The 24622-nt window shown below is 42.7% G+C and overlaps 1 protein-coding gene across 4 annotated transcripts in view; it reads left to right on the top strand.

The window, feature by feature from the left end:
* The window catches only part of schip1 (schwannomin interacting protein 1), a 218149-nt gene that overhangs the window by 157873 nt on the left and 35654 nt on the right, over positions 1-24622 (top strand). For 2 of the 4 annotated variants that reach the window (XM_067594903.1, XM_067594901.1), the window contains exon 9: positions 18974-19747. In XM_067594903.1, the coding sequence (XP_067451004.1) occupies positions 18974-19747 (774 nt within the window). Of the gene's footprint in view, positions 1-15446; positions 16035-16710; positions 17176-18973; positions 19748-24622 lie in introns of those variants that run through there. The other 2 variants (XM_067594905.1, XM_067594904.1) reach the window with 2 other exon arrangements.

Genomic DNA, 24622 nt, shown 5'->3' with positions numbered 1-24622 from the left:
CATTCCTTCTCAGTTTTGCGCCACGACTTGCTGTCGTTTCTTCCTTCAGTTCCTGTCTATCTGACAAGGCCTCCTGTGCAGACTGTTTCACGTGTTTTTTCTACACACTGTGCACTACACACATGCATACAGAATGCATACACATACAGTAGTAGCGGTGGTGTCGCAGTTTCTATCTTTGTTACTATGACGGTGCTGTCGTTCCCATCTAGCTGTCAGTTTAGATGGGTTGAACCAAGATGGCAGAGCATACAACGTCTCTCTGGTCCTCTATACTGTTGGCTTTGAGTGACTCTGTGTGCATGTGTGTTGTTATAGTACATACTGTAGTTAGGGGTGGACAGTATGACAGTATATACGATAAGATGTTAAAATGTATCAACTGTCAGAGATTTTGCCATACAATTTATACCTAGATAGATATGTCTTTAATTCCTTGTTGTATTATGCCATTGTGGGCAGTACTATACTTATAGGATTTTTGTATCTCAATTGAATTTCTGGACTATTTACCGTAATAAGTGGGATCCAAAATGGTCTTTTGGACCATACTGTATATTGATTTATGATGTATACTGTGATATAAGATTATATCTATTATTGCCCAGCCTGAACTGTAGTTTTAGATACTGTGCGTGTGTAAATCCTTCTAAGCACTTCATCTTGTCTTAAAGTTTAAGGATAAGGATGGCAATTTCCTACATTTTTCTTATTGTCAACAAATCTCATGTGCAGAGTCAAACCAATAATGAACTCATCCTGATTAAGTATTGTGTATGTATCCAAAGCCTGATATATTGTATTCCTCTGTGCTGTAGACCTCTGTTGTTGTCCAAAAACTATTAAAAACACATCAGTGAGCCACACCGTTGTACTGGGTGACATGTTCCTTCACCCCGAAGACTACAGTTATGGTAGTTTGTTTAGAAACGGCTCCAAAGAGTAATAACAGTGATCACATTTTCAGTCTCAGGCGAGAAGTTCCTTCTATGGCGCCACTGCGCATGCATGGCAATGCAGTTCCATTTACAGAGCTTTGCTAGCTTTTGTGCTACATATCACAATCTTTTGACTTAAATTTCTATAAGAATTTAAGTACAAAGAGGTTGTGATATGTAGCACAACAAGCTACAGAGGTCTTCTACACAGAGGAATACAATATATTAGACTTTGGATACACACATAATACTTGTAAGTAAGATCAATTCATTCTTAGTTTGGCTTTGCATATGACATTTGTTGACAATAAGAAAAATATAGAAAATTGCCAACCTTATCCTTTAAGCTGACCACAGCAGTTGACAAACCAGTCACAACTCAAGGTCCACTTACAGTACTTGCTTTTTCCACAGCTTTCAACAGTATTACATGGTCTCCATCAGCAGATGTAATTTGCTCAGTTGTCATGTAATTGTAGATGATAGCAGCAGGTTGCATTAAGCCTGTCAACCTGAGGTCAGCAGTTCACGCTCTGGCCGTGTTCTCAGTCTAATCACAGTCTGATGAAAATCTATAATCCAGACTTCTCACTGCTGTAAGTTAGTTAGTTACACACTAATCTTTCCCAGGAGCATCACTGATCCAAATAAAATACTGCTGTGATTTTCCTCCTTACTGTCTTTCATCTATTTATGTGTGTGTGTGTGTGTGTGTGTGTGTTTGTGAGTGTGTGTGCCTGTGTGTGTGTGTAGGTGTTTCATGTTTATCCTGCAATCCCATTTCCTTTTCCTCTGAAGCCTGTGCTCAATTCAGGTCAAGATTATTCACCTGACTTTCTGTCCCAGGTGATGAGGAGAGCGTATGAAAAACATAGTTGTAGTATAAGTGTGTGTATGAAAAGATATATTTCATTCTCCTGCGGGTGTAGTTTTGTTCACATTTGTGTATCCCCTGTATCCCGGCATACAGCAGCACTTCATCCATTCCTAATTAGTGTGTGATCGATAGCTGGTTGTTGTGATGCTGTGCGTGGGGAGCCGTGTCGGAGCAAGAGAACAGTGACATTTCAGCGGACAGGGATTACTCTGTTGACCTTATTGTTGTGATTAGAATTCAGCCCCAGCTCCCCCAGAGATGACCTCACCTTGTTCATACTGCACTGGGATGCTGGAGGTTGTTCAAAACTCGTTCCCCTCCCTCCTTTCCTCCCGCTTCTTCACCTCTGCTGTACACTTCTGAAACATCCTCTGCTTGCATTTTTCTTTTTTATCTGTTTTTTTTTTACTTTCTCAATGTCTTTCTATTTCCTGAAGGGATGGCTGCATCCGGCTTTTAAATTATTGCTACATCCATCTCTACATGTTTGCTGAGCCTTTCTGTGTTTCCCACTCATGCCACACTGTTATCTCAAGATTATATATCACAAGATTTGCAACTTCTGTTATTTGCAACTTTCGTGCATGTGTGCATACATGTATGTAGTTTGCAAAAGACTAGAAATAGCGAGAGCATGAAGCTGTGACACGTCTTGATGATCTTGTGTTTTCAACAAGCCGATGTGCTCTGTCATTTTCTCACTGTCTTTTTTTAGTTAACTCTGATGTGTTCTTAAGTAAACGCCAAATACGGACAGACATCCCTCCTCCATGTTGTTCATTTTTCTCATGTCCCACATGAGCTAGTGAGTAGAGGAAAAGGAGTTGGTGAAAAAAATAGAAGAGGGAAGGAGGAGAGGGGCAAACAACCTCCACTCTTGGAGAAAGTGCTGAATATTTTGTCTTACATTTGCCCTATCTTTCCTGTACTCCTCTTTTTTTCTCACTTGTCCACGCTACCTCTAAGTGTATTGATTACAGATGATTTAGATGGTGTTGTCTGGCAGAAACAGGTAGAGATGGACCGAGAGAGTGAAAACGTGTCATGGTCGAAATTACATTTGGAGTTCCACAGAAAGATATCTTTGCTTATCTTCACTCTCACCACTTTAGATACTAAATACTAAATTATCTCAGGACAAGACCCTTCTTGGACCAACTGAGGAATCCATTATCCACTAGACAAGAAACAAATGTTTTATTTCATATTTTTAACACAGAACACCTCAAATCTTAAACAAAATTGACCCAAGCAGATCCCCTCAGATTTGGGACTCTTCTAAAACTGCTAAATTCTGGTCATGTATAAAAAAGGAGTTGAGTTGATTTTTTCTTCTCTTTTATTTTATTTTGTTTTTTTTTTCACTAAGTTATGTAATATTCATCTGTTTATTATTTTATCAAGCTCAGGCCTGTAACAAAAAATGATAGTTATAATTAATGTGGAAAAAATGATCTAATCTAATCTAATCTAATTATTAAAAAAAAGAAAAGTGATGTCAAGGTTGGACAAAGATGAAGGCAGTTTTGTGTTGTATCAATTTATCTGAACTATACAGAAAATTTAGGGTGGACCACACGTATATTTATAGGCTGTTTCTAAACATTTTCAATATTTTCATTTGTTGCCCCCCTTGAATTATAAAAAAGGTAACAACCTTTCACCTCATATCTCAAAATAACCACAAAACTGAGTTTAAGGCACATATACAATAAATATCTGTGAGTTCTCTAAATATATATATTTTTAAGCTTTGAGCATCATAAACAAAACTGCATTTACCCTTATTGTATTGCATATCAGTAATCTCAAAATCTGAGCAAATAAAACCAAAACAATCTTCTGAGATAGATACCACGAGGGGTAAGTGGAAGAATATGCCTTTTTGTAATTTAGGGGAACTAAATCAAAATGGTCAGGAAGGCAGTCTATACTGAGCTAAAGATGAATCCGTCATACTTTCCAGTGCAGTACGTGTCATTCACAACTGCTTTTAAACTGCCGCAGTGATCTGTATGTATGTTCTCTCTGCAGCCTCTGATTTAAAAAGAGCCATGCAGCGCCTTAACACACATCGGTTACCTTGACTAAATCATGCACAAGCTGCACCAGGCTGCCAGAGAAAACAATGTTTTTCAGTACGCTTCAAATAGTTTATTTTCCTTTTTTTCTCTCTCTCATTTTATTTTACTTCAAGATTGAGTAACTGAGCATGTGGTTATCTCGTAGATGACTGTGTTGAGAAACATGATGACCAGACATTCAATCATAAATTCAGCTTTAAAAGCCTTTTTAAGATCATCTGCCCTGGGATGTATTGTTATTATTTTGCCATCTGTTTGCCCCTCACCTCTTTGAACCTCCCTGAGAGCAAACTCACTTTCCTGTTGGGAGAAGCTCTCACAGTGAACCATGTTCATCATATCCCATTGTGATTATCACAGCTGTTTGAAAACACATTTGAAATGTGACTGGCTAGGAGGATGGTCATTGATTACCACATGCTCTCACTTATATTCCACCAAAACCTTTTGCATTTAGTGTGTTGTGCATATATAAACAAATATACACACTTACAGTCCACGCAAGAGGACAACAAGACTAGTAAACTACCAAAGCTGACCCCCCTCTTCATGCTAAAACACACACCATATGTGTGTGTCAGCCTGTTTGTGTATTTGTAGAAGCACAGTGGCTCGTTCGCTGATGCTCACTCATTCATATTTCTTTTGATGACATGTGCACTCATACAGAGTCTGGAGGGGCATAGCTGTTGAATGGCAGTGCAGGGTTGTCATCATCGTCATTGCAGAACCACTGGGTGACTGGCACACATATGTGGGATAAGGCCTGGAGTGGCACAGTAACTGTGGGGGCGTATAATGGAGCGCCAGCAGGTGAGGGTGCAGGATTGTGGATTTAGTTGCGGCATTTTGGTTCTGCCAGAGGGAAAGGAGTCAGTTGGTGGTGGGGAGAAATACAAACCTGTCACACCTATTTGAAGTCCGCTCTGCTTATCAGAGAGTTTTTCCAGCTCGCAGAACACAGCCAGTCTGTCACTGTGGAGAGGAGAGGAGAGGAGAGGAGATTGTCATGGCACACACACGTTGGATGCAGGGAAGGGATAATGGTATAATGGTTACAGTAGTGAGGGAGGAGGACAGCTATGGAGCGATGGAGGTAAAAATGGAGATGGAGCGGTGGAGAGTTGGATGGCACTGGGGGAGAATTCCTCTGTAGCTTCCCACTGCTGCCAGCTTAGTGATAACATGCATGAGTAGACCTTAGGTGAAAGAAGATGGGAAGATGAGGAGAGAGGGAGGATGGGAAAAGCAGGGCAAAATTGACAGATTCAAAGGAGCAAAGTGGTCTGAAAGGCTCCCACAGCCTCCCTCCTCTCTTCATCCCCTCCTTTACTCACAGGGGCGGTGCTGCTAAGGACGTTAGTGTCCATTAAAATTGCAGCATGTTTGCATAAAACGAACACCGCCTTGCGCTGTCTTTACCTCCTACCTCATCTCACCCTCCTACATAACACACATGTAAACATACTTCAGTGTATTTACTGTGCAACCAAAACTTTCAAATGTAAATTAACATACAATTTAAAGCCTTTCATAAACTCTCACCAACCTGGCTTTTTGGTGAATTAGCACAATCAGAATCAAAGTGCTGAAGATAAGAAACTGTTTTACATTACTTGCGGTTAGCATTTTGTTAAATGTAGCACAATGTTGCAAAGTTGCATCAACACACACAAACACACACACACACACACACAATTTACCTATCAGCTATACTGATGTACTATCCTGTTTAGCTTTTGAATGATTCAACACACTCTAGTGCAAGGTCCATTTGCTGTCTGATTCCTTTTGTCAGGGAGGTTTTCTCAATATTCTGCTGATGATCCCCCACCCCCCCTCTCTGACAGTGTGCTGTGGGCTTGATGACCCATGCCTATACCTCCCAACCTCTTCAGCAGCGATCTCTGATGCTGCATAGAGCATCAGAGATGGCACAGAGAGCCTGGAGGAGAGAGATGAAGAGAGACTGTGAATGTAGAAGTGAGAAGAATAGGGCCGGTGGAGATGAGGAAAAGACATGAATGTTTCTTTGAGAAGTCCTGATGGAGCAAGGAACACAAGGAGAGCAAAAGGGACACGATTGCAACTATGGGGAGCTGAGGGGGGAGAGGGAGGGGGTGATGGAGGTGATAAGGCCCCCTCCAGGTTATTCTGTGCCAAAATGGCCAAAGTAACATCCTCCCTCTTCAGTGCCAGGGGCTTTGCATGCATCACTACTGGAGTGGCTGGTTACCATTACGGTTCTCTCAGCTCTCAGTGGCTCACGCTGGATTGCCTTTTGTACTTTTTGGCTTTTCAGAGGAGAAAATGTTCAAGCCTTTTACTGCAGGTGCACTGGATGAATTTGTCTTATTTCCAAAAGAGCAAATCCAGCACACAGCTCTGGCTCAGTATCATTTTAATCACAAATATTTCAATCCTGCTGGACTTCATTCAAAGCAGCTCTCTGATTATGGCTCTAAACAGTTGCCAGTTAACCTGCTATTAGTTAGCAAAGCAGAAGTGTAATGACCAAGCCAGTGCTGTCGGGTCTGATATTTACTCCGGTCTCTTCAGAATATTTTCATTAATAAATGACAAATGTAATTACAGAAACCAAAACCATCATTTTATAAAAACTCTGGCAATCTATTCACTGATTCTACCATTATCCATGCTCTGTGGTCATGGATTAGCTCTAATCATCACTGTTGTATTATATAATCCACTTGAAAAAGAAGGCTATTATGATTTAAACTGCTATAATCTGATCTCATTTCCTCCACTGTCTCCCCAATTACTTCATCATTTAGCTAATCTCTGAATGTGTCTCCTAACTGCACCGAAATGGGAGAGTGTGAATATGCTGCAATAAAATTATACTGATTTGGAGTCAGTAAGATTTTTAAACACTTACCGTGGCAGGGATAGTTGTGGTACTAAAGTCAATTCAAGATAATCCAAATACTCATGAAATATGCTGCCAAAGCCTGAATCATGAAAGCAAAGAATTTGTTTTTATCATATGTAAAAAAAATCTTAAAGAAAAGAAAATATTTACTAAATGTTAAAAAAAAAAGAGAGAGAAACTGCTGTTAGATATGTAGTGGTGACAGGGACCATTGACCGTGTTATGGTTTCATTTTTGAACATCGATGACCCCCTGAAGTGGAGGTTTTTGAATTAAAATATTATGAGTAAAATCAGTACCGCTATCCTATGTAAGACAGAAAATAAACTGTGGTAATCGGAGTAATTACTGTATATCTTGCAGGTATAATTAATGTGTATCTTATGCTGCATTTGGTAAGCAGGAGCAGGTAAAAGAAAAACAAAAAAAAAGGCTAGAGGTAATTATTTTGATTTGTATGCCTTTACAAGAGCTAAGGTAACAATTAGATATAGGCTATTAGCTGAGAGGATAGAAATAGTACTGATACTCACCAAATAAGAAATAAGATGTTAGAAGAAAAACAATGACTTTAAATTAAAATTATAAGATAAAGAAATTAACCTAACCTATATCACAGACAAATACTGTTACAATATAGTCCTATACAACTAAGAAGATGAGAATAAGTCCAATCAAGAGTATTATAGGATAATATTTTCAGAAACAACATGGTAATTTACTCCCGCAAGACCCAAGTAACATGTAATAATCTGCAAGACAGTAAGATGGAGAAGATGTTAACAGACACATGTAACAGGTTCACTTTGGAAATCCATATGGGAGAGCTATTACCGTCTGCTAAAAGAACATTTAACTGGCGTAGTCAGTGGCAAACACATGGTGATTCTCTGTAATTACAGTGATAATCAAAGAAGGCTTAGGCTGCAGTTTGTATGTCATCTCGTCAGATAATCCTACTGAGTGTAAAAGTTGCTCAGTGACTGATGATGATTACACCACATATTATTTACTGCAACCAAATACAGATCTGAAAAAGAGAACTCTTAGTATAATAGACTGTACACGGACGATTAACACTCAAACGCTGATTTTTATCTGAGATGCTGAGAGAGTTTTTGTTCTGGGCTATTGTTGCTTCTTTCTTTTTTTCTTTCTGTGGGCACATTGTGGTTAAAACAAAAGACTAGATTACCTGCCTTAAATGTTTAACCATGAATTAGGGTCAACAGCAATTGAGTGTGTGGTGAGTATGTGTGTCTACAAGTGGTATATGTTATAAATGTGTGTAAATGCAATGCAAATTTCGAAATTTTGACATGATGGATAGCAATGCCCACAAGTGACAGCAGTATCCTGGGAATTATTTTCATATTGGATGATTCTGCAGCGCACAACTCATATCCAATGCAAGAGTTTAGTGCCAATGCAGGATTACGTACTGAAGCAAAAACTTTGAAAGTCGGGGTAGTGGATGAGCTTTTGGCATGTCCAACTTTTATGCCAGAGTTTGCATCCCATTACACACCAACTGTACGAATGCAACCAGAATATTTCCCTAACTTTAATTAATCATTTTAGTTGCCTAACCTTAGGCGTATTGTAGTTGCCCTTGCAGAGATAAATAATCTAAAAATATAGGCATTAAATAATCTTTGTAGAATACCCAACAACAACAAAGTTGCTGCTGGAATGAAGATACACTTATTCAGTTGTTGCTCGGTCCTTCGCTCGTGTCATCTCTGTGATGATGAGTTATGAGGCCACGTCTGAGATGGATGCAGGAGTATCTCACACCTGGCAGTCCAGGATCAATAAATGATCTAGACAGTGTACCACCACCTGTCAGGGTCCCTCAGGGTTCACATGCACACGTGTATTACCAGAAAACACAAACTCACACGTCTTTTTTCTCCTGTTACTCTAATGATCTATACACCACCAACTCAGGTATAGCCGATCAGATGTCAGATCGTGCTTAACCTCGACAAGTCTGTGGTGACCTGGCAGACTACATGGTTGCCTCTAAGGTCAAACTGTATAAGCTGTAGTTCATCACTGGCTGGTACTTAAATCTGCAGACTACAGTGTGATTTCCACAAACAACCGTGTGCTCAAAGGTAGAATCTTATCAAAGATGTGTGCATATAGGAAGAGGATTTGCTGCAAAAGTAGAGGACAGTCTCTCCTTTTTTCATATCCACCATCAACCCTTTTCTCTTCTTTTTGTGTCTATGTCATGCAGCCCTTCCCGGTTTAATTTGCTCCTTAAATCAACTCCCGCTTCCTCCCTCCTCTCTTCCCTACAATCTTTAGATGTTTAGTCGTTTATGAGAGAAGTTGGAGAACAGCAGGTGCGAGGCCTGCACAAAACACCAGAGAAGTGATCCAATTTGGTGTGGGCAGTAAATTGTGTGGACATCTGCGCGCTGCACGGCGTGGAGCAGAGCTGAGCTGAGCACAGGGCAGGGTGGATGCATATCTCTGCCTGGCTGTACTGCTGACAGGGCACAGAAACAGCATGGAGGGGTGCCAGAGAGGCTGGGGATTGAGACCTGACACACTCTCAGTCTCCGTCTCTATATCTGACTTTAACCACTGCGGATGTTTTCTGCTGCGTTGCAGAAAGAGCAAAAGGAGGGGGCGATATGGTGTAGAAACGTAAAGATGAGTGAGAGCAGGAGAAAAAAAAAAAGACCAAAATTCATCCAGCGTGTCAGAGATGTGTTTGAAAATTAATCGAAAAGCTTTAGGAATCTCAGAAACCTCAACATGACCATCACATAAACCTTAAGGACTTTCCCCTGTGATTCATGAAAATAGTCTTCAGCAACAGCACACGGTCCCGGGCCTGAATCTCTCATCAGCCCCACAGGATGCCTCTCCAGGATGGGCTAATTGAACAGATTACAAGCCTTCCCTTCTTTCCCTCTAATTAGCATTAGAGTGCCATGGACTAAATGGGTCTGGAGTAGGTCTCGTTCCTCCACTCTTGCAGGCGATTAAGATCTCCTGTCACAGCGGTGACTCTGGTCATAACTTCATTAACGACTTGGCTGACTTTTTCCAACTCTGCTGGTTCCAGTCCCTGGGGGAAGTAGGGTCTGAATGTAGCTTCCCTACAGCATAAAGATCTTTGATTTGATTTAACATTTTTCTCAGCTCCCAACTGTTTCAGGAAGTGCCTCCGCTTCTTTATTTTATCCAATATAAATACTGAGATGTAACCAGACCGTATTGTTTTTGATTAATCATGCTTGTCATCATGATCATCCCCTCACTTGTAACTATAGTCTTAGAAACTATCATTTTCATCAGCACCAGCAGGGCCGTAATCACTCTGATTTCTGTGGTTATGTGGTGACGTTATCATTAGCAACATTTTCATCTCCCACACCTTCTTCATCACTGTAATTCTCCTCCTCCTCCCCCTCAGCAATACTATTGCCTCCTCCTTCATTACATTTATCACTGTTTATTTTCTGCCCTCACTTTCTTTATGGTTATGACCATATGTACATATCTTGATCTTCTCTGTAATTGCTAGTTTGGGTTTAGGGCTTCTTGATGAATGCTAAGCTGTGTGAAATGCTATCTACCACCGAAGGATCCATTTACCCTCCATAAAACCGAACTAGATTAAACAAATTTTGTCTGAGTCTGTCGTCACTGTGCGACAAGTTGTACCTTGCACATACTATAGTGCAGACTGGAGCCCGACGTGTCTCCCGTTTACTGTAAATGAATCTAATAGCTGTGAGTGCTTGTATATACATTCGACAAGATGTTGCTCTCACAATTCATTTCACACTTCGTTAGCAAGTGAAATTGTTGGCGGGATATACAGTATGGAAGGGAAGATCAATATATTACAGCCAGGTATTAGTGGTGCAATTCAATACAAGCGCTGGGGTTTCGACAGATTGTGTAAACACAATTACAAAAAAAACATGCTGCCAAGGCGTGTGGTTATGCATCATAGCACATGAGCACATATCAGACACAGATGTACATACACTTGCATATAGTTGCCTGCGTGCACACTCCTCTTTGTTGCTCCCCTTTTCATTCACCCAGTGATTTGAATGGAGCAAATCATCTTTGTGTTCGCGAAGGAGATTGATGGCTGGTCTCAATGGTTTGGCCACCCATTCTATTTAGAAAGGCAGGTCAGTCGGCCAGTTAAGGATCCGACCTCTATTGTGGCCGTCTGACATCTCTATTCATCATCACACAGTCTGCATCCTGCTGCTGCTGCTGCTGCTGTCTCAAGGCACAAGCTGCTTTCTTATAGCTTGAGGGTGGCACTTTGTGTACATGTTGCAACAAATGTGGGGAAAAGTGACTGTCCACATAGGCTTGGCGAAAAAATGATATATAGTGGATGACAAGATAAATTTGTCAACCGTCAGACATTTTGCTGCACTGTTTATACAGAAGGATATTTCCCTTTAATAATAAGTCAGGGTGCACCAGGTCAGTGCAGGCAAATCAATGAGCAGAACTTATAAGAATATAAGATTTTTGCATTTATGTGATAAAGTACTGTGACGTACGATCTGTCCGTATTGGGTTTTAGTCATATACACCCAACATAAACTGTGTTTACATGCTTCCATTCACTTTATAAATATGATTAGACTGTGGGCTACACACACACAACTGGAGTTACATCCAGGTAACTTCAATTTGGTCTTGTCTCGTGACTTAGTAGGCTTCTCCCATTGCGGTGAGCAGAAAGTTTGCACTGGAATTGACTTTGCTAGATGTGTGCTGCTGCTGAAAAAGTCTTTCTTCAGCTTTGTTCATGTTGTCTGCACTCTGAACAATCTCCACTGGCATCAGTCAGCACATGCAGACAGTTCTTGTGGTTCCCACTTGGTATCTCCATCGCCTCCATAGCCTTGACATATAATTGCATTTCTGCAGAGGCACGTTTCAGTTACAGCGTAGGTACAGCGCCTACGCATGTAGCCACCACTGGTACGGAATAATGCACATCCATAAATCAAGCTTTAATGTAAGCATTAGTTAAAGTAAAATGAGTTCTGTGGTACAATGTGGCTAAATTACCTCTTCGAATTGGCTTATATGCTGAGCACATTAAATTATATAAGACCACGGTTGTCAGGAAAACTTAGCCAGGTTTTCTAGTATGTTAGCAAAATCCTTATGCACACAAGATTGAACATGTGGGACACAGAAAGCCCTCTCTTTCTCAGGAAGTGATGATTTGGTAAATGTCAACAATTTTCCATTTACTTTTACATGCAGGCATCACTTAAAGCCAATTACATGCTGTAGGACTGTTCTTGGCATTAGGTGATAGATAGTAAGAAGTATGTTTAGAGGCAATAACGAGTCTTTATTGCCTCTAAACATACTTCTTACTTCTATACTAAGTGGTAAAAGTAGGTTGGTTTCTTTCATGACAGCCAAGATTGGGTCTTCTTTATCTAAAAAGACTTGACATGTAGAGAGAGAGGTGAGTCTTGAGTCTATTGACTGGCCTCTCTTGGCTCCGTGTCTCTCATAACCAAGCAGGACATTTCCCATCTGCAGGTCAGGCCTTGTACCACAGTCATGTTTCTGACGCTTCATTTTCTGTCGTCTGGTTCCACCCGAGCTTTATTTCAAGGTGAGAGACGGAGAGAAACAGAGGAACAGAGAGAGGGAGAGAAATCCTCCAAGGTCACTTTCAGTGTCTCTCCGTTAGAGTTGGTGAGTTCCTGACAAGGCAGAGACAGTTTCAATTTCTCACCGACTGTCAGGAGCTCCCTGTTTTTTAAACGCCTGCGAGACAGATATAAGCAGAGGAAGATGTTCCCTGACTTTTCAGTATTATCTGAGGGGCATTCTTTTCTCTGGCCTTATCTCTCTGTCAGTAATGGGCCTTCGGTGATTTCTGCCAGATAGTTGCTGTGGATGGACTGTTAGGCAGGCAGATAGAGCAAAGCTTTCCCAGATACTGTAGATCTAGACCGGGTTGTTTTTCCACGATTCAGCCCCCTCAGTGATCGGTAAATCCCAATGAATGGCAGTTTGACAGACACCACACCTCTGCTTCTTGGTAGAGTGGAGGAAAAAAACAAAACAAAACAGGGGGGAGTGATTGATCCGAGGTGCCTGAAGTGGAGCTGCACATCATGTTGAGCAGTGAACTTTCTTTGACCACCTCCTCAATCAAAAGTACAGTAAAAGTCATCTCATTCTTCCAGGTGTGATGAAGACATGGAACAGAGAGCTTTGATGTGTCACATGGACAACTTCATCCTGCCCTTTTGACACCAAGCTTGTTGCTGCTTTTATTGTTTTGTGAAACAATTCGCTGAGGGGAAGGATGCCATGTCAACTGTTTTTAGAGGCTTTGACGCTATAGGGAAATGGAAACTTCAAAGAAAGCAAACTGTGTGCGCGTGCATATAGTGACCTAAACAATATTGTCCTCCTGTTGACAAGTTAATGATAAGTTAATTGCCTGGTGAACATATGAACTCTTAGTCTTCACATTCTCTCCAAGATAAAACCCCTCAAAAGTGCCTTATCCTCCTTAAAGGCATTCAGTTAACTCTACAACTCTTCACTTTACTTCACTATGACCGATTAATGTTTTGGGAATTGGGGAGGAAAAGCAGAGGGGAGGAGAGGAAGAGCTGATAAGAGAGTTGAAAGCAGTGGTGGGGAATGGAGTGGTAGCAATAGGCTGGACTCCTGCTGGCTCCTCTTTGGGGAGATCCCCACTAGTGCTGTCCGTACTGTAGAGTAAGGAAAGGCTCAGCCAGGGGTCTTTGAAGTACTGCTCTGTTATTACATGGATGAACTCCTTTGTGCTGCTATTATATATTCAACGCGCCATATCTGAAGACAGCTCCCATTCTTCAAACAACTACAAATCTAGGCTGCGCCCAGCCGGCCGTGCAGAGCAGAGCAGAGGAAGTTGTGGAAGCAGAGTGACTCACCGAGAGGTTCCCAACATCATCACTGGAAGACAACACGGCTCTTTTGTATTTTCCAAATGTTTGGCTTTACACACTCAAGAGACAACTATCCAATTCCTAATCATAACACTTGTGATACAAATGCTTTGGAGTGCGTTTTACTCCTGCTGTTGATGAGATTGGTTCATCACTGACATTTATCTTGATATCAATTTCGGAATATGTAAATTACCAGCTGTTGCACAAGGAAACAGAATGCAACATGAAGATATCATACCATGTTGGTGTTACAACCCTCTTCAGCTGTGACCCTGCAGCTGCCATCTGCATGTGTTTCTGCATGGGTGCATGTGCGTGTTAACTTATGTCTACTACAGTGCTTTTATCCTAATGTAAGATAGAATAAAAGTAATGACACTAGTAGAGAACACCAAAACAACACTGACATCTGGTGCCATCGGATTTACAGTTATGAATAATAAACAGTTATGAGTTTATCACCATCAACTTCAATTTACGGCTGCAACTAATGATTCTATTCATTATTGATGAATCTGTTACTATAATCGTCAAGTCTATGAAATGTCAAATTTCTCACAAACTCTCAGAGCCCAAGGCGACGTCTTCAAATGTCTTTTTTGTCCAACCAGCCTACACCCGAAGATATTCCATTTGCAATCACAGTCTGGAGAGTCTGGAACCAGCTCATTTTTGGCATTTTTGCCTGAAGAATGACTGAAAGGATTACAACTGTCAAACAGTTGATGATTACTTTCCTGTCTAATGACTAATTGATGTATCAGCTAATGTTTTAAGCTTTACTGCAATTTTTCCACTCTATTAAAACTTGTCTCTCTGAAGGTGATAATGTTCCGTTTTTTGCTGACACTGTGTCACTGAGTCATCCTTCAAGCTGTAGTTAGTGATGTTGTTGCACTGGGAGATGTTTCTAGTATTATTTCACCTCACAAAAGGGTGTACTAAAACATTAGAAAACAGTAGAAACACCTGAATCAGAATCAGAAACAGATTTATTGCCAGGTAGGTTTGCACCTACAAGGAATTTATCTTGTTGTGGTGCATAACAATCAAAAAATAGAAGGTAAGAGAAAATACAACCTATACAAAGTAAGAGAAATACAATTCCCACTAAAGTCAGGTGATCACAAATAATATAAATAAAATTTTACAATAAAAAGAATTGATGTTAAGCCTTTTAGAACAGAGCAGTTGAATCCACCCCTGTGTGACACAGTCTAGACTCAAACTGAATATTATAAGCTTCACGAATGCAGGATTTTTTGCAGGGATGTTGCAATGGATTACATTACATTGTACAGGTGTGCCAATAGACTGGTAATTCAGTGTAAGAGAGACATGACAGTCTTTGCTTTAAAATTGTAAAGCCGAATAGTAGATATAACAGCAGAAGGGTCCTTGGGATCCCTGCGGTTCTAAATATGTGATAGCTCGAAAATGGGTCTAGAAATATTCTAAATTCAGAACACCAGAAGTAGCCTATATGATTAATAATTCACTTAAATAGCCCCCCCTCTCTCTCTCTCTCTCTTTCTCTCTCTTTCTCTCTCTCTCTTTCTCTCTCTCCTTTCTCTCTCTCTCTCTCTCTCTCTTACTGCCATTTGCAAGGTCAGTGGGTGCAGAAGGTTGGGCTTTAGTTGTGTTTTGTCGTCGTCACTTTCTCCTCTCCTCGGAGATGCAGGCTGCGACAGAGAGCCGGCTTTACAGGAGCTGCAACAAACAGAAAACCTGTGCCAGGCATTGGAGCCGGAGCTTGTTTTGCGCTTATAATTTTAAGTCATGCTTCTGTCTAATGACTGAGTTATAAAGGCCGCCTGGTTGGGTGTGAGCTCTGAAACGTGCGCAAGCCCACAATATAAGGGGACGCACTTAACTCAGAGCAATTTATTTTCCAGCTGACGTGGGAGCGAGAGAGCGCAGGCTGAACTGCTTGGTTGGGCATCTCTCTGTGTGCCGGGGAGGAGAGCAGAGAAGCGGCGTTAACCTGAAGGGATTTTAAGGCATCCACGTTATTATTTTTTTTCCATCAGGACTCAGAGACTCCGGTTGGCTCCTCGGTGGACAGACTACACACTCAGAGCGATGACTGTACTGAATTATCCACCGGCTCTCTGTCATTTCTCCGGCGAAGCCATCAGCCCCGCCACCCGCCCTTAAAATAAAGCTGCTGTGAAACAAGTCAGCACCATCACCGTTGCCTAACAGCTGGGATTTACACTTTACCATGTCTTGAGACGCGGCGGGGAAGCTACAAAGATGATGACAGTGAGTATAGCCTCGTTTAAACGGCACAGATGTTGCATCCAGGCTACTTTTAGCACGTCTCTCGGGGACAGGTTTTTTTTTTTTTTTTTTTATCCAGGCAGGCGGTGACTTTAATTTTGACCGATAATAGTGAATCGAGTGGGGGTCAGCCTGGTCGCAGCTGTAGTGGGTGTCACCCGCCGTGTGATAGTGTGATGCTGGGCGTTTCTGTCACCGCTGTTGCCGGGGGGATATCAGGTTCCTCCTGGGACTTTTTTGGGAACATGACATCATTTGAGTAGCCTATGAATGACTCTGCAAATTGAAGAAACGCACGCGCACTATGTTTACGTTTATAATCAGAATAAAATGTGTCTTCTCAATCCATCCCCCCCTCCTCCTCTTCCTCCACCCGTGATAAATAATAGCCTATATGTAGCCAGATGTAATCATGCAACTGTCACGCGTGCAGAAATGCCACTTGGAGAGCGCTCGATGCATGCAAAGACTGGGCGTATACGATACGATGATGCCCCTTTGCGAACCATCTCTACCAAACGACGGGCAGAGTTGTGAGGGTAGTCTTTGACGTAAATTAAACGCCCCCCTCAAGCACCCGCCCGGCTGCGGGGTGGGGAACGGTGCAGCTGTCAATTTGCATGTATTTTGTTGGCCAAATCCAGCCTGTATGCTGCGCTTCGGTTAATCCCACAGCGGATCAGCTTTACCGCCTGCCGGGCCGTCTTCCAAGCGCCTTCCTTTCTCTCTGTCTCTCTCTGTCTCTCTCTCTCTCTCCCTCTGTCTGTCATAAACACACACTTTAAATGATTACATTATTCTAATCGGGCTCATGTGACCATCATGTATTGTCGTGATAATATTTGGATACCAGACGCTGCTTGGAGGCTGCACACATCGGGATACCACGTACTTCCAGAGAGGATCGGTGACCGAGATTTGAAACGCGATCGTTTTGGATACTCTTTTTCTACTTAGCGATCTTCCCACTTTTGGAAAGGAAAACCCACCCGGTTCTTGAAGCCGGTTTTTATGTTTTCTTTTTTCAGTAATTAAGGGTGACCGAGCCAATATGACAGGCTGGCTCACACACCAGAGGGACTGGTGACCGCGTAGTGATCCAGCGCGTTTGATGAGCACGTCGGTAAGGTTGTTTTCCGATGTGCTGCTAAATTGATACATTGTATGGTGAAATAGGAGGACCCGTGCTACATTTTATAGCCAAATTATTTCTTGTGATAAATTCACATAATCGTGACCGAAGCCTTTTTGCTGTAAAACACCAGGTCTAAGCGATTTCAGAGTGTTAGGCCATAAGTAGGCTGGTAATAAGTCCTCCCCCTTTAGTTGTAAACCCACAGGGGCTCCTGGAGTTTTTCATGTCAAGGACTCATAGATTGTTGGAAATGATCCCAAGGAGCTGAATATAGGGTGGTTTTAAATGTCATTTCATTATTGTCTAGACTGAGGGATAACAAGCAAAACTGTAATCATACATTCTTGCAGTGGGCTAATTCATCAGTGGGTAAAATAATACTTAAAATAATAAAACTCTCCCTCTGGAACTCTTGGAGGTCCCAACACGCCAGTGGCATATAATACGTTCCCAATGCTCTTCTAATAACACTGTTTTGACTATGTAATGATGCCTCACCATTTAGTCAGAGCAAAATGTGGCTTTTTGTGCTTGTATTTGTGCTGCCAGTGCCATCCTCATCCCTGCAGCAGCTCCACTTCTGTTCTCTCCGACCTGTTAGCATTTCATGGAGAAATGTAAGTTCCTTAGCACAGTGTAAGTTATGTCTCTACACTGCATCAGCAAATTTGTGTATCTAGTCTCCAAGATGCTGAGTCACATCGCTTCGCCCATCGTAGATATTTTCTGCACTGTCCTCTGACGTCAACAGCCAGTGTCTGCACAGGTGTGGTCTACAGGAAAGCTTAATTTAAATGTGTATATATATATATATTTATTGCAGCTTTTCCCTTGAATCTTTTATAAGAGGCAAAACTACTTTGAGCCCTTGTAGTGTTAACCAGCAATCAGCAATGTTCATAATTAATTTCTTTTTTAGAGCAACTCATAATGTGGATCACGCAGCAATCTGTCATTAATTTGTCTTGTCTGCCCTGAGAGAAATTTTGCTGCTCCTTGCTTTTCATTAACTTTTAAAAGTGGTGTGAGGCGCTATGATAATGTGCTCCTGTGGAGAAAAGACTGATAACTCTGCAAGAGAAGGCTCAGGTCAGGGGGATATTTGTGGAGGGTTGTAAACAACACGGACGTTTTCATTAGGTGTGAACTAATCAGTCAGGCAGTGATTGGGGCTCTGCGGGAGCGACACAGTCACTCTGGACTCATCTGTCCGTGTCACCGTTTGGTGTTTTGTGTAGTGACATGTCAGTGTCACTCACTCTCAGCCCTCATAACACCCTGTTTTGTCCCTGTGGTGCTGTGCAGATGTAGCAGTGGGTGGTGGGATATTATTCTGACACATCCAGCCACATAGACTCCACCTTCACTGTGTGTGTCAAGTGTTGCGCAAGACCACACACATACATGTTCATATTTGCCAATACAGGAAAAGAAAAGAGATTATCAGTTAGCAAAGTCTAGCAAGATTGAGAATTTTTGGAGCACTGCTTATTGCCGGGGAGAAGACCAGAAAACAAGTCCAAGAGAGACAGTGCCTGCAAAATTCTTGTAGAAAGGAAGTTCCTGCAGGACAGGAAGTGCTTTGTGGTTGCCGGTCTCAAACCACAATACTGGTGTGACTAATCTAAATGAACACACTTCCCTAAATAATCTTTTTCTCAATAATACATTTTCCTCATCTCTCCTCCTCCCCTTTTTTATGTCTCGTTTGAACTCTTGTACTTATATGTGTTCCTCTCTCCTGTCCTCAGTCTAATTCTATCTGTCTTCACCTCTGTCATTGCAGGATTACCGGGAGGATGGCATGGACCTGGGGAGTGATGCATCCAGTCGCTCCAGCTCAGAGTCCAACTCCAACAAGGTTACACCTTGCTCCCCTTCTCTTGACCTGGCCACTTTGGAGGACTACAAATCCTCCCCCTCTTTGGACCTGGTCACTTTAGAGGACTATGAGGAGGACGAGGACTACCAAGAGTATAAGAAAAAGGTGATAGAGGAGTGGGAGAGCGAGTATGGAGAGGACTACACCTCTCCACAGCCTCCTGGTCAGGAGGAAGGCAGAGGAGGCGTCATGGGGGTTGACAGGGTTGGCGGAGGCCACAGGAAGACAGTGAACAGCCGCAGCCTCGCAGAAGAATTACAGGATGTGAAGGCCGTCCCACCCCTCCCGGCCCCCAGCGGACGCACTGCCACTTCAGCCGCAGCTGTCCCTGAGGAACTGAAACAGAATGGCAATCTGATTTTGCCCAGGAGCAACCAGCTCCACTCCCCCGGTACACCACAGGGGGGCACAGGGACTCCCAAGCCCAGACACCGCAGCTCCAGTCAAGGCAGGGGGAGCCGCAGCAGTGGCGGAGGTGGCAGTGGAGGAGGCAGTGGAGGGACTGGGGGACGGATGGGGGGATACAGAGAGGAGGAGGGTGTAGAGGAGGAGCCTCTGCCCACCATGGACTGGGCAGCCCTGGAGAGGCACCTGGCGGGGCTGCAGTGCCGAGAGCAGGAGAACCAGAACCTCAACCACAACCAGAACCACAACATGGGCAAGACCAACTACACCTCAGTGAGTGTGCAAGGATTTTACATGTTTCAGTGTGTTGCTGTTGGTCTTTTAAGATTTTCTGCTTATGTGTGTCAAAGGTTATCCCACACATATTTTTTCTTATTTTTCCCATGCTCTGGTGGGCTGCTGTAATCCAGCAGTTATCCGTGTCAGATGGACCCTGGAAAGTATGAGGTCAGGTTAGCTGGAGTAAGGAAGAGGGATTAGTCGGCTAATGTAGCGCTAAGCTATGTGGCCCAGCTATTAACCTGACCATCATGGAAGTCTGGGCTACACAGCTGGAGGGAAGTGGAGGCTGCAGGGGGCAGCAAGGAAAAAGGAATTCAGTGTATCTCACTGCAGATGCAAACAGACATCAACAGTAAGAACACTGATTTAGAAAAAGTTAAACTGTGCAGATAATCTGGAAAAACTGGACTCCCAGAAATGTGACTGTCATATTGTTATTAGTCTGAGTTTAAACAGCACATCACCATTATTATTTGATTACTGTGGATAGAAAACTACTGCAAAGGCTCATGGCTGACCTTAGAGACTTGTGCCAGTGTAACCTATTTTTTGAAAAAGCTGTTCCTTTTTGTGGCCATGTGGTATTTCTACCAGAAGAGGTCAGTGTTGCATTGACACTCTGCAGAGAGCAGCCACAGGCCGTTCATGCCTCACCAGCAGCTCCACTAAAGGCTTTTCTGATTTACTTGCAATCTCATGACATCACTCAGTTTTAATCACAATCAAAAGCAGTTTTATGTTAGTCTGCGGGTCCAAAATGTTGTAGCTTTAAATCTGTTTAGGGAGGAGCAGGAGAAAATTGTTTACAGCAACCGCAGTTTTAGTGTAGTTACTTATGTCACTGAGTAAAACTGAGCAAGGGTGAGTGTGTTTGAAAGAAGGGAATTGGTGTTCCTTTTGGTATGCGAGCACCAAAACCTTTTCCTCAGTGCACACAGACAATGGCTGCAGCCAGTGCCATTGTGAGTGTGTTGTGTGTGTTGTGTGTCTTTGTTTGTCTGTCCTGGAGGCCCCCTCTGTCTCCCTGAGGCATGTCAGGAATGCAGCGGGAGAAGTGGGGGATGAGAGGAAGGAAAAAGGGAGGAAAGGACAAGAAGATGGTATCGTTGGGATCAGGCAGTTCAGGGTCACATGGCTTGTGTGTTTGTGTCAATGTTCATTACCTGCTGTCCGTCTTAAACGGGAAGGTCACATCCTGGTATGCTTTAGTCTGGGGAAAGTCTGGTCTCTCTCCATAGGCAGTGGTCTGTGATATAATTGACCTGGGTGGAGGAAAATCCCTTGAAAGAGAACCTCTGTCTCCACATGGAGCCACTATCTTCTTACAACACATATGCACACACATAAATTCACACACATGCCTCTCTCACTGTAGAGACATTCTTGGTCACTGCTATGTTTGTGCATGAAGCTATAGACTTGGCCCTGTGTGGCAGATAGAGATAGACTTCCAGCTGTCTCTCCCATTACAAGGAAAACCCAGACAGGCCTCAGATTTCGATGGTCCTGTGTAGATAAGAAATTGGAATTAGCCGTGTAATCCCACCTGAGCAGGGAGCTGAAGAGATATACCAGAGAAGACCAGAGACACACGCTCATACCCAGGACAATCCCACTCTCAAAATCATCTATGTCATATGGATCACATCAATACAGTCCGTTACTGAACTCCCGATTAGTAATTTGACCTTTTGGTTTCCTGCATTCCATTTCTGAGCCTCCCCCTACAGTAAAAGAGGACAGTGCTAGTATTGACCCCCTTTCTAACCTGTTAATACAAAAGCACAAAAGCAGTCAAGTGGCAATTTAGGAGCTGAAACACTGCTGGGAAAAGCTCCAGCCCTCTGTGACCCTGCAAAGGATAAGGTATAGATAGTGTATTGATGGATGTTCCCCTTCTCCTCTATGCCAGGGGGCATCTGAAAGTCTTCATTCTCACATTTGCAGGACTTAGCAGACACCCTAGAGGGAAAGGGGGGGCTGGTGCTTTTAAAATGTTGTTAAATATTTAGGCATCCACACAGGCGGGACCCACCAGTGAGACGGTGCGTGTGTTCATGTATGGAGGGGTCTGTCTGTCTGGGATCTTGCTGGGGTCCAGCGGGACAGATATTCATGCTTCACTAGAGCTTCAAAAGCATCTGTGCTTTCTGAACAAAGGGACACAGTGAAGCTCTAGGCTTATAATCAGTACCGGTCTCTAAGTGCCTGGAGACTGGTTTGGCTCACACACACTTTTTATTGTGCTTAAGATTTTTTTTTTTTTTTAATACGATTAATTAAAATCAGTGATACACCAGGCACATTCACTACATCTGACAGGATACACAGACACTAATGTCAAGACCTTTTCCTGCACACTGGTTGTCCTGTCCATATCTTCATGGCAACAATCCCCTGTCTGAGTTACAGTATAGGAGAGTCTGGAGGTCTTTAAAAAGTTAAATTGGCTTCATTTACATCCTTAAATTTTTTAAAACACTCTTGGTAGAGGTAATGTTTTTCCACTGTTCAGTGACCCTGCACTGCAGGTCTACATTTAGAGTAATGGTACTGTATGGTATTGCATTTTGCATTGTGTTTTTATCCCGGTGGCCCACTTTTGTATGAATGAAGTACAGTAGTCATAGTGGTGTAGGTGTGTTTAGTTAGGGTGTGGTTTCTGGCTGCTATAATCTAAACATCTGCCTGCAGGCTGAGGGTGTTGGGTCAGGAGGATTCATGAGGATGAGGGGCATGGTGACGGGATTGTAATTTGTTTCTAATGAACTCTGGAGGAGCGTGGCAGAGAGGGGCCCACAGGGACCCAAGTCTGTCAGGGGTAACACTTCCCCTAACCCTTCATTAAGCTCTGCAGCCCTGAAAGGTAAACAATAATATTATTGTTTCGAGGTCTTGAGGTGAAGGAGGCCAAGAAGGGGGTGTTCGCTCACAGCTCAGAAGTTTACCTGTATGATTTCCAAGGTGCATACTGAAAAAAGTATTTAGAAAATATCCATGCCTGAAGGCTACTTTTTTGAATCTCAGAATGCACACACCCAGACACAATTTAAAAACACCCCATGGGTAAACTGAGGTTATCAAGATAGGGCCTGTGCTGAGACTTGCAGCACCACTCCCACTTTAAAGAGACAAGCTCTCTCTCTCTCTCTCTCTCTCTCTCTCTCTCTCTCTCTCTCTCTCTCTCTCTCTCTCTCTCTCTCTCTCTCTCTCTCTCTCTGTCTCTCTCTCTCTCTCTGTCACACACACACACACATACAAGGAAATTTGTAAACAGCCAGTTGACTCAAATACTCCTCACTCAGGTGCGGGCTCACACATTGGCTCACTAATGCCTCAAGACATCTGTGAAATCCATATTATATACATATATATATATATATATTCATATCTACAGTACAAACATTAAGTATATTGCCCCTAAACCAGTGAAACACCTGGCAACACTTACTACATATTGTCTGCAGAAATCTCACCATTTCACACTGCATGACAATTTACTCAAGTGTTGTCAATGTTTAAGGGCTTCCAGATTATGACTGGATCTATTTATTTCCATCTGGCGCATTTGAATGGGATTTTTTGACCTAATATGATTAGAAATTCTCTACTATTATGCTGATTTCTCTTACATGTGAGATGTATATGTTTATCCACCTTTTAAAAAGTTGGACAACTTCTAAATGTTTATCTGTGCTGTTAGAGCAGATGTGACAATTAACCTTTTTTTCAGCTGTCAGGTCTAGTATCTACTTAATAGGAAAGCGTCTCTTAAGCACACCATATGAACAGTAAAAAAGGCCAAGAGCCAAACCAAATGGTAGAAGTGTGGACACTGCCCCAGAAAAGCACTCAAGGGCTGTGGAAAATAAAGGGATAAGAAAAAAAAAATGCAGAGAGAAGTTGGAGAAAAAGAGCAAAGGCAGAGAGAGGTTTCTCTGTTTCTCTCCACTCTCTGCTCTGTGATTATGTACGAGTTCAGCAGTTGAACTTTACGCACCCTCCACTAACTATTACCTTCGCTCAGTACTCAGACGTTGCCACGTAGAGGGAGAGAGAGCAAAGGTAGGAGAGAAGGAAGAAATTGTAGGGTTTGAGAAGTGGATAGTGGATATAAATAACAATGAGTGTAAAGAAGTCACAGTGGACTTGGGTCCTGACCGGGAAAAACAAAGCAGTGAGATCTGAATTCAGGAGAGTAGCGAAACCTCAGGGGTAGAGAGAGATAGCTGGGATCAAAAAGAGGAGGAGGAAGGTGAGAGGAGGTATGTGGGGTCAGAGTTGTGTTTGATTGAATGCCAAAAAGGGAGGGAATTTGGAGGAGTAGATCGTCAACGTATACATGGGTAGGAAGTGGGAGGAGGCAACAGAGGGCTTTAACCAGGTGTGGAGAGTGCCTTCTGAGCTCCGGTGCCTTCTGAGGCTCCGGTGTCTGGTTCAGCCCCTTAGGCTGAACCATTGCTCCTCGTGTGTGTGCCGGTACCAGCTGAAACATGCCCGGCCCTCTGCACACCGCAGCTCACACACACACACACACACACACACACACACACTCTCCTTACACTGCACCGCCTCTGCTTCAGAGTCAGGCACTCCTCCTGTTAGTCTTCACACACACACACACACACAGACACACATGAACACACTCACGTCACTAAATCAGAGGATATCTTTTTCTTCTCGTGGTATTCTGACAGTCTGCCAGTGTTGGTAGATGTTTTTCCCTTTTTTATCAGTGGAGTATTTTTCATCTCAGCTTAACCTTGGATTCCTCACAGCAAGTCGGGCACTTAACTCAGGTATAGCAAAATATGATTATCTGTAAAAAAATTTTAGAAATGTGTTTTCTGTCCAGTTTCAGTAACC

The sequence above is a fragment of the Thunnus thynnus genome, chromosome 7 (assembly GCF_963924715.1).
Source record: "Thunnus thynnus chromosome 7, fThuThy2.1, whole genome shotgun sequence".
In the NCBI taxonomy this organism is placed as follows: Eukaryota; Metazoa; Chordata; class Actinopteri; order Scombriformes; family Scombridae; genus Thunnus; species Thunnus thynnus.
This window is presented reverse-complemented; position numbering and strand designations above follow the sequence as displayed.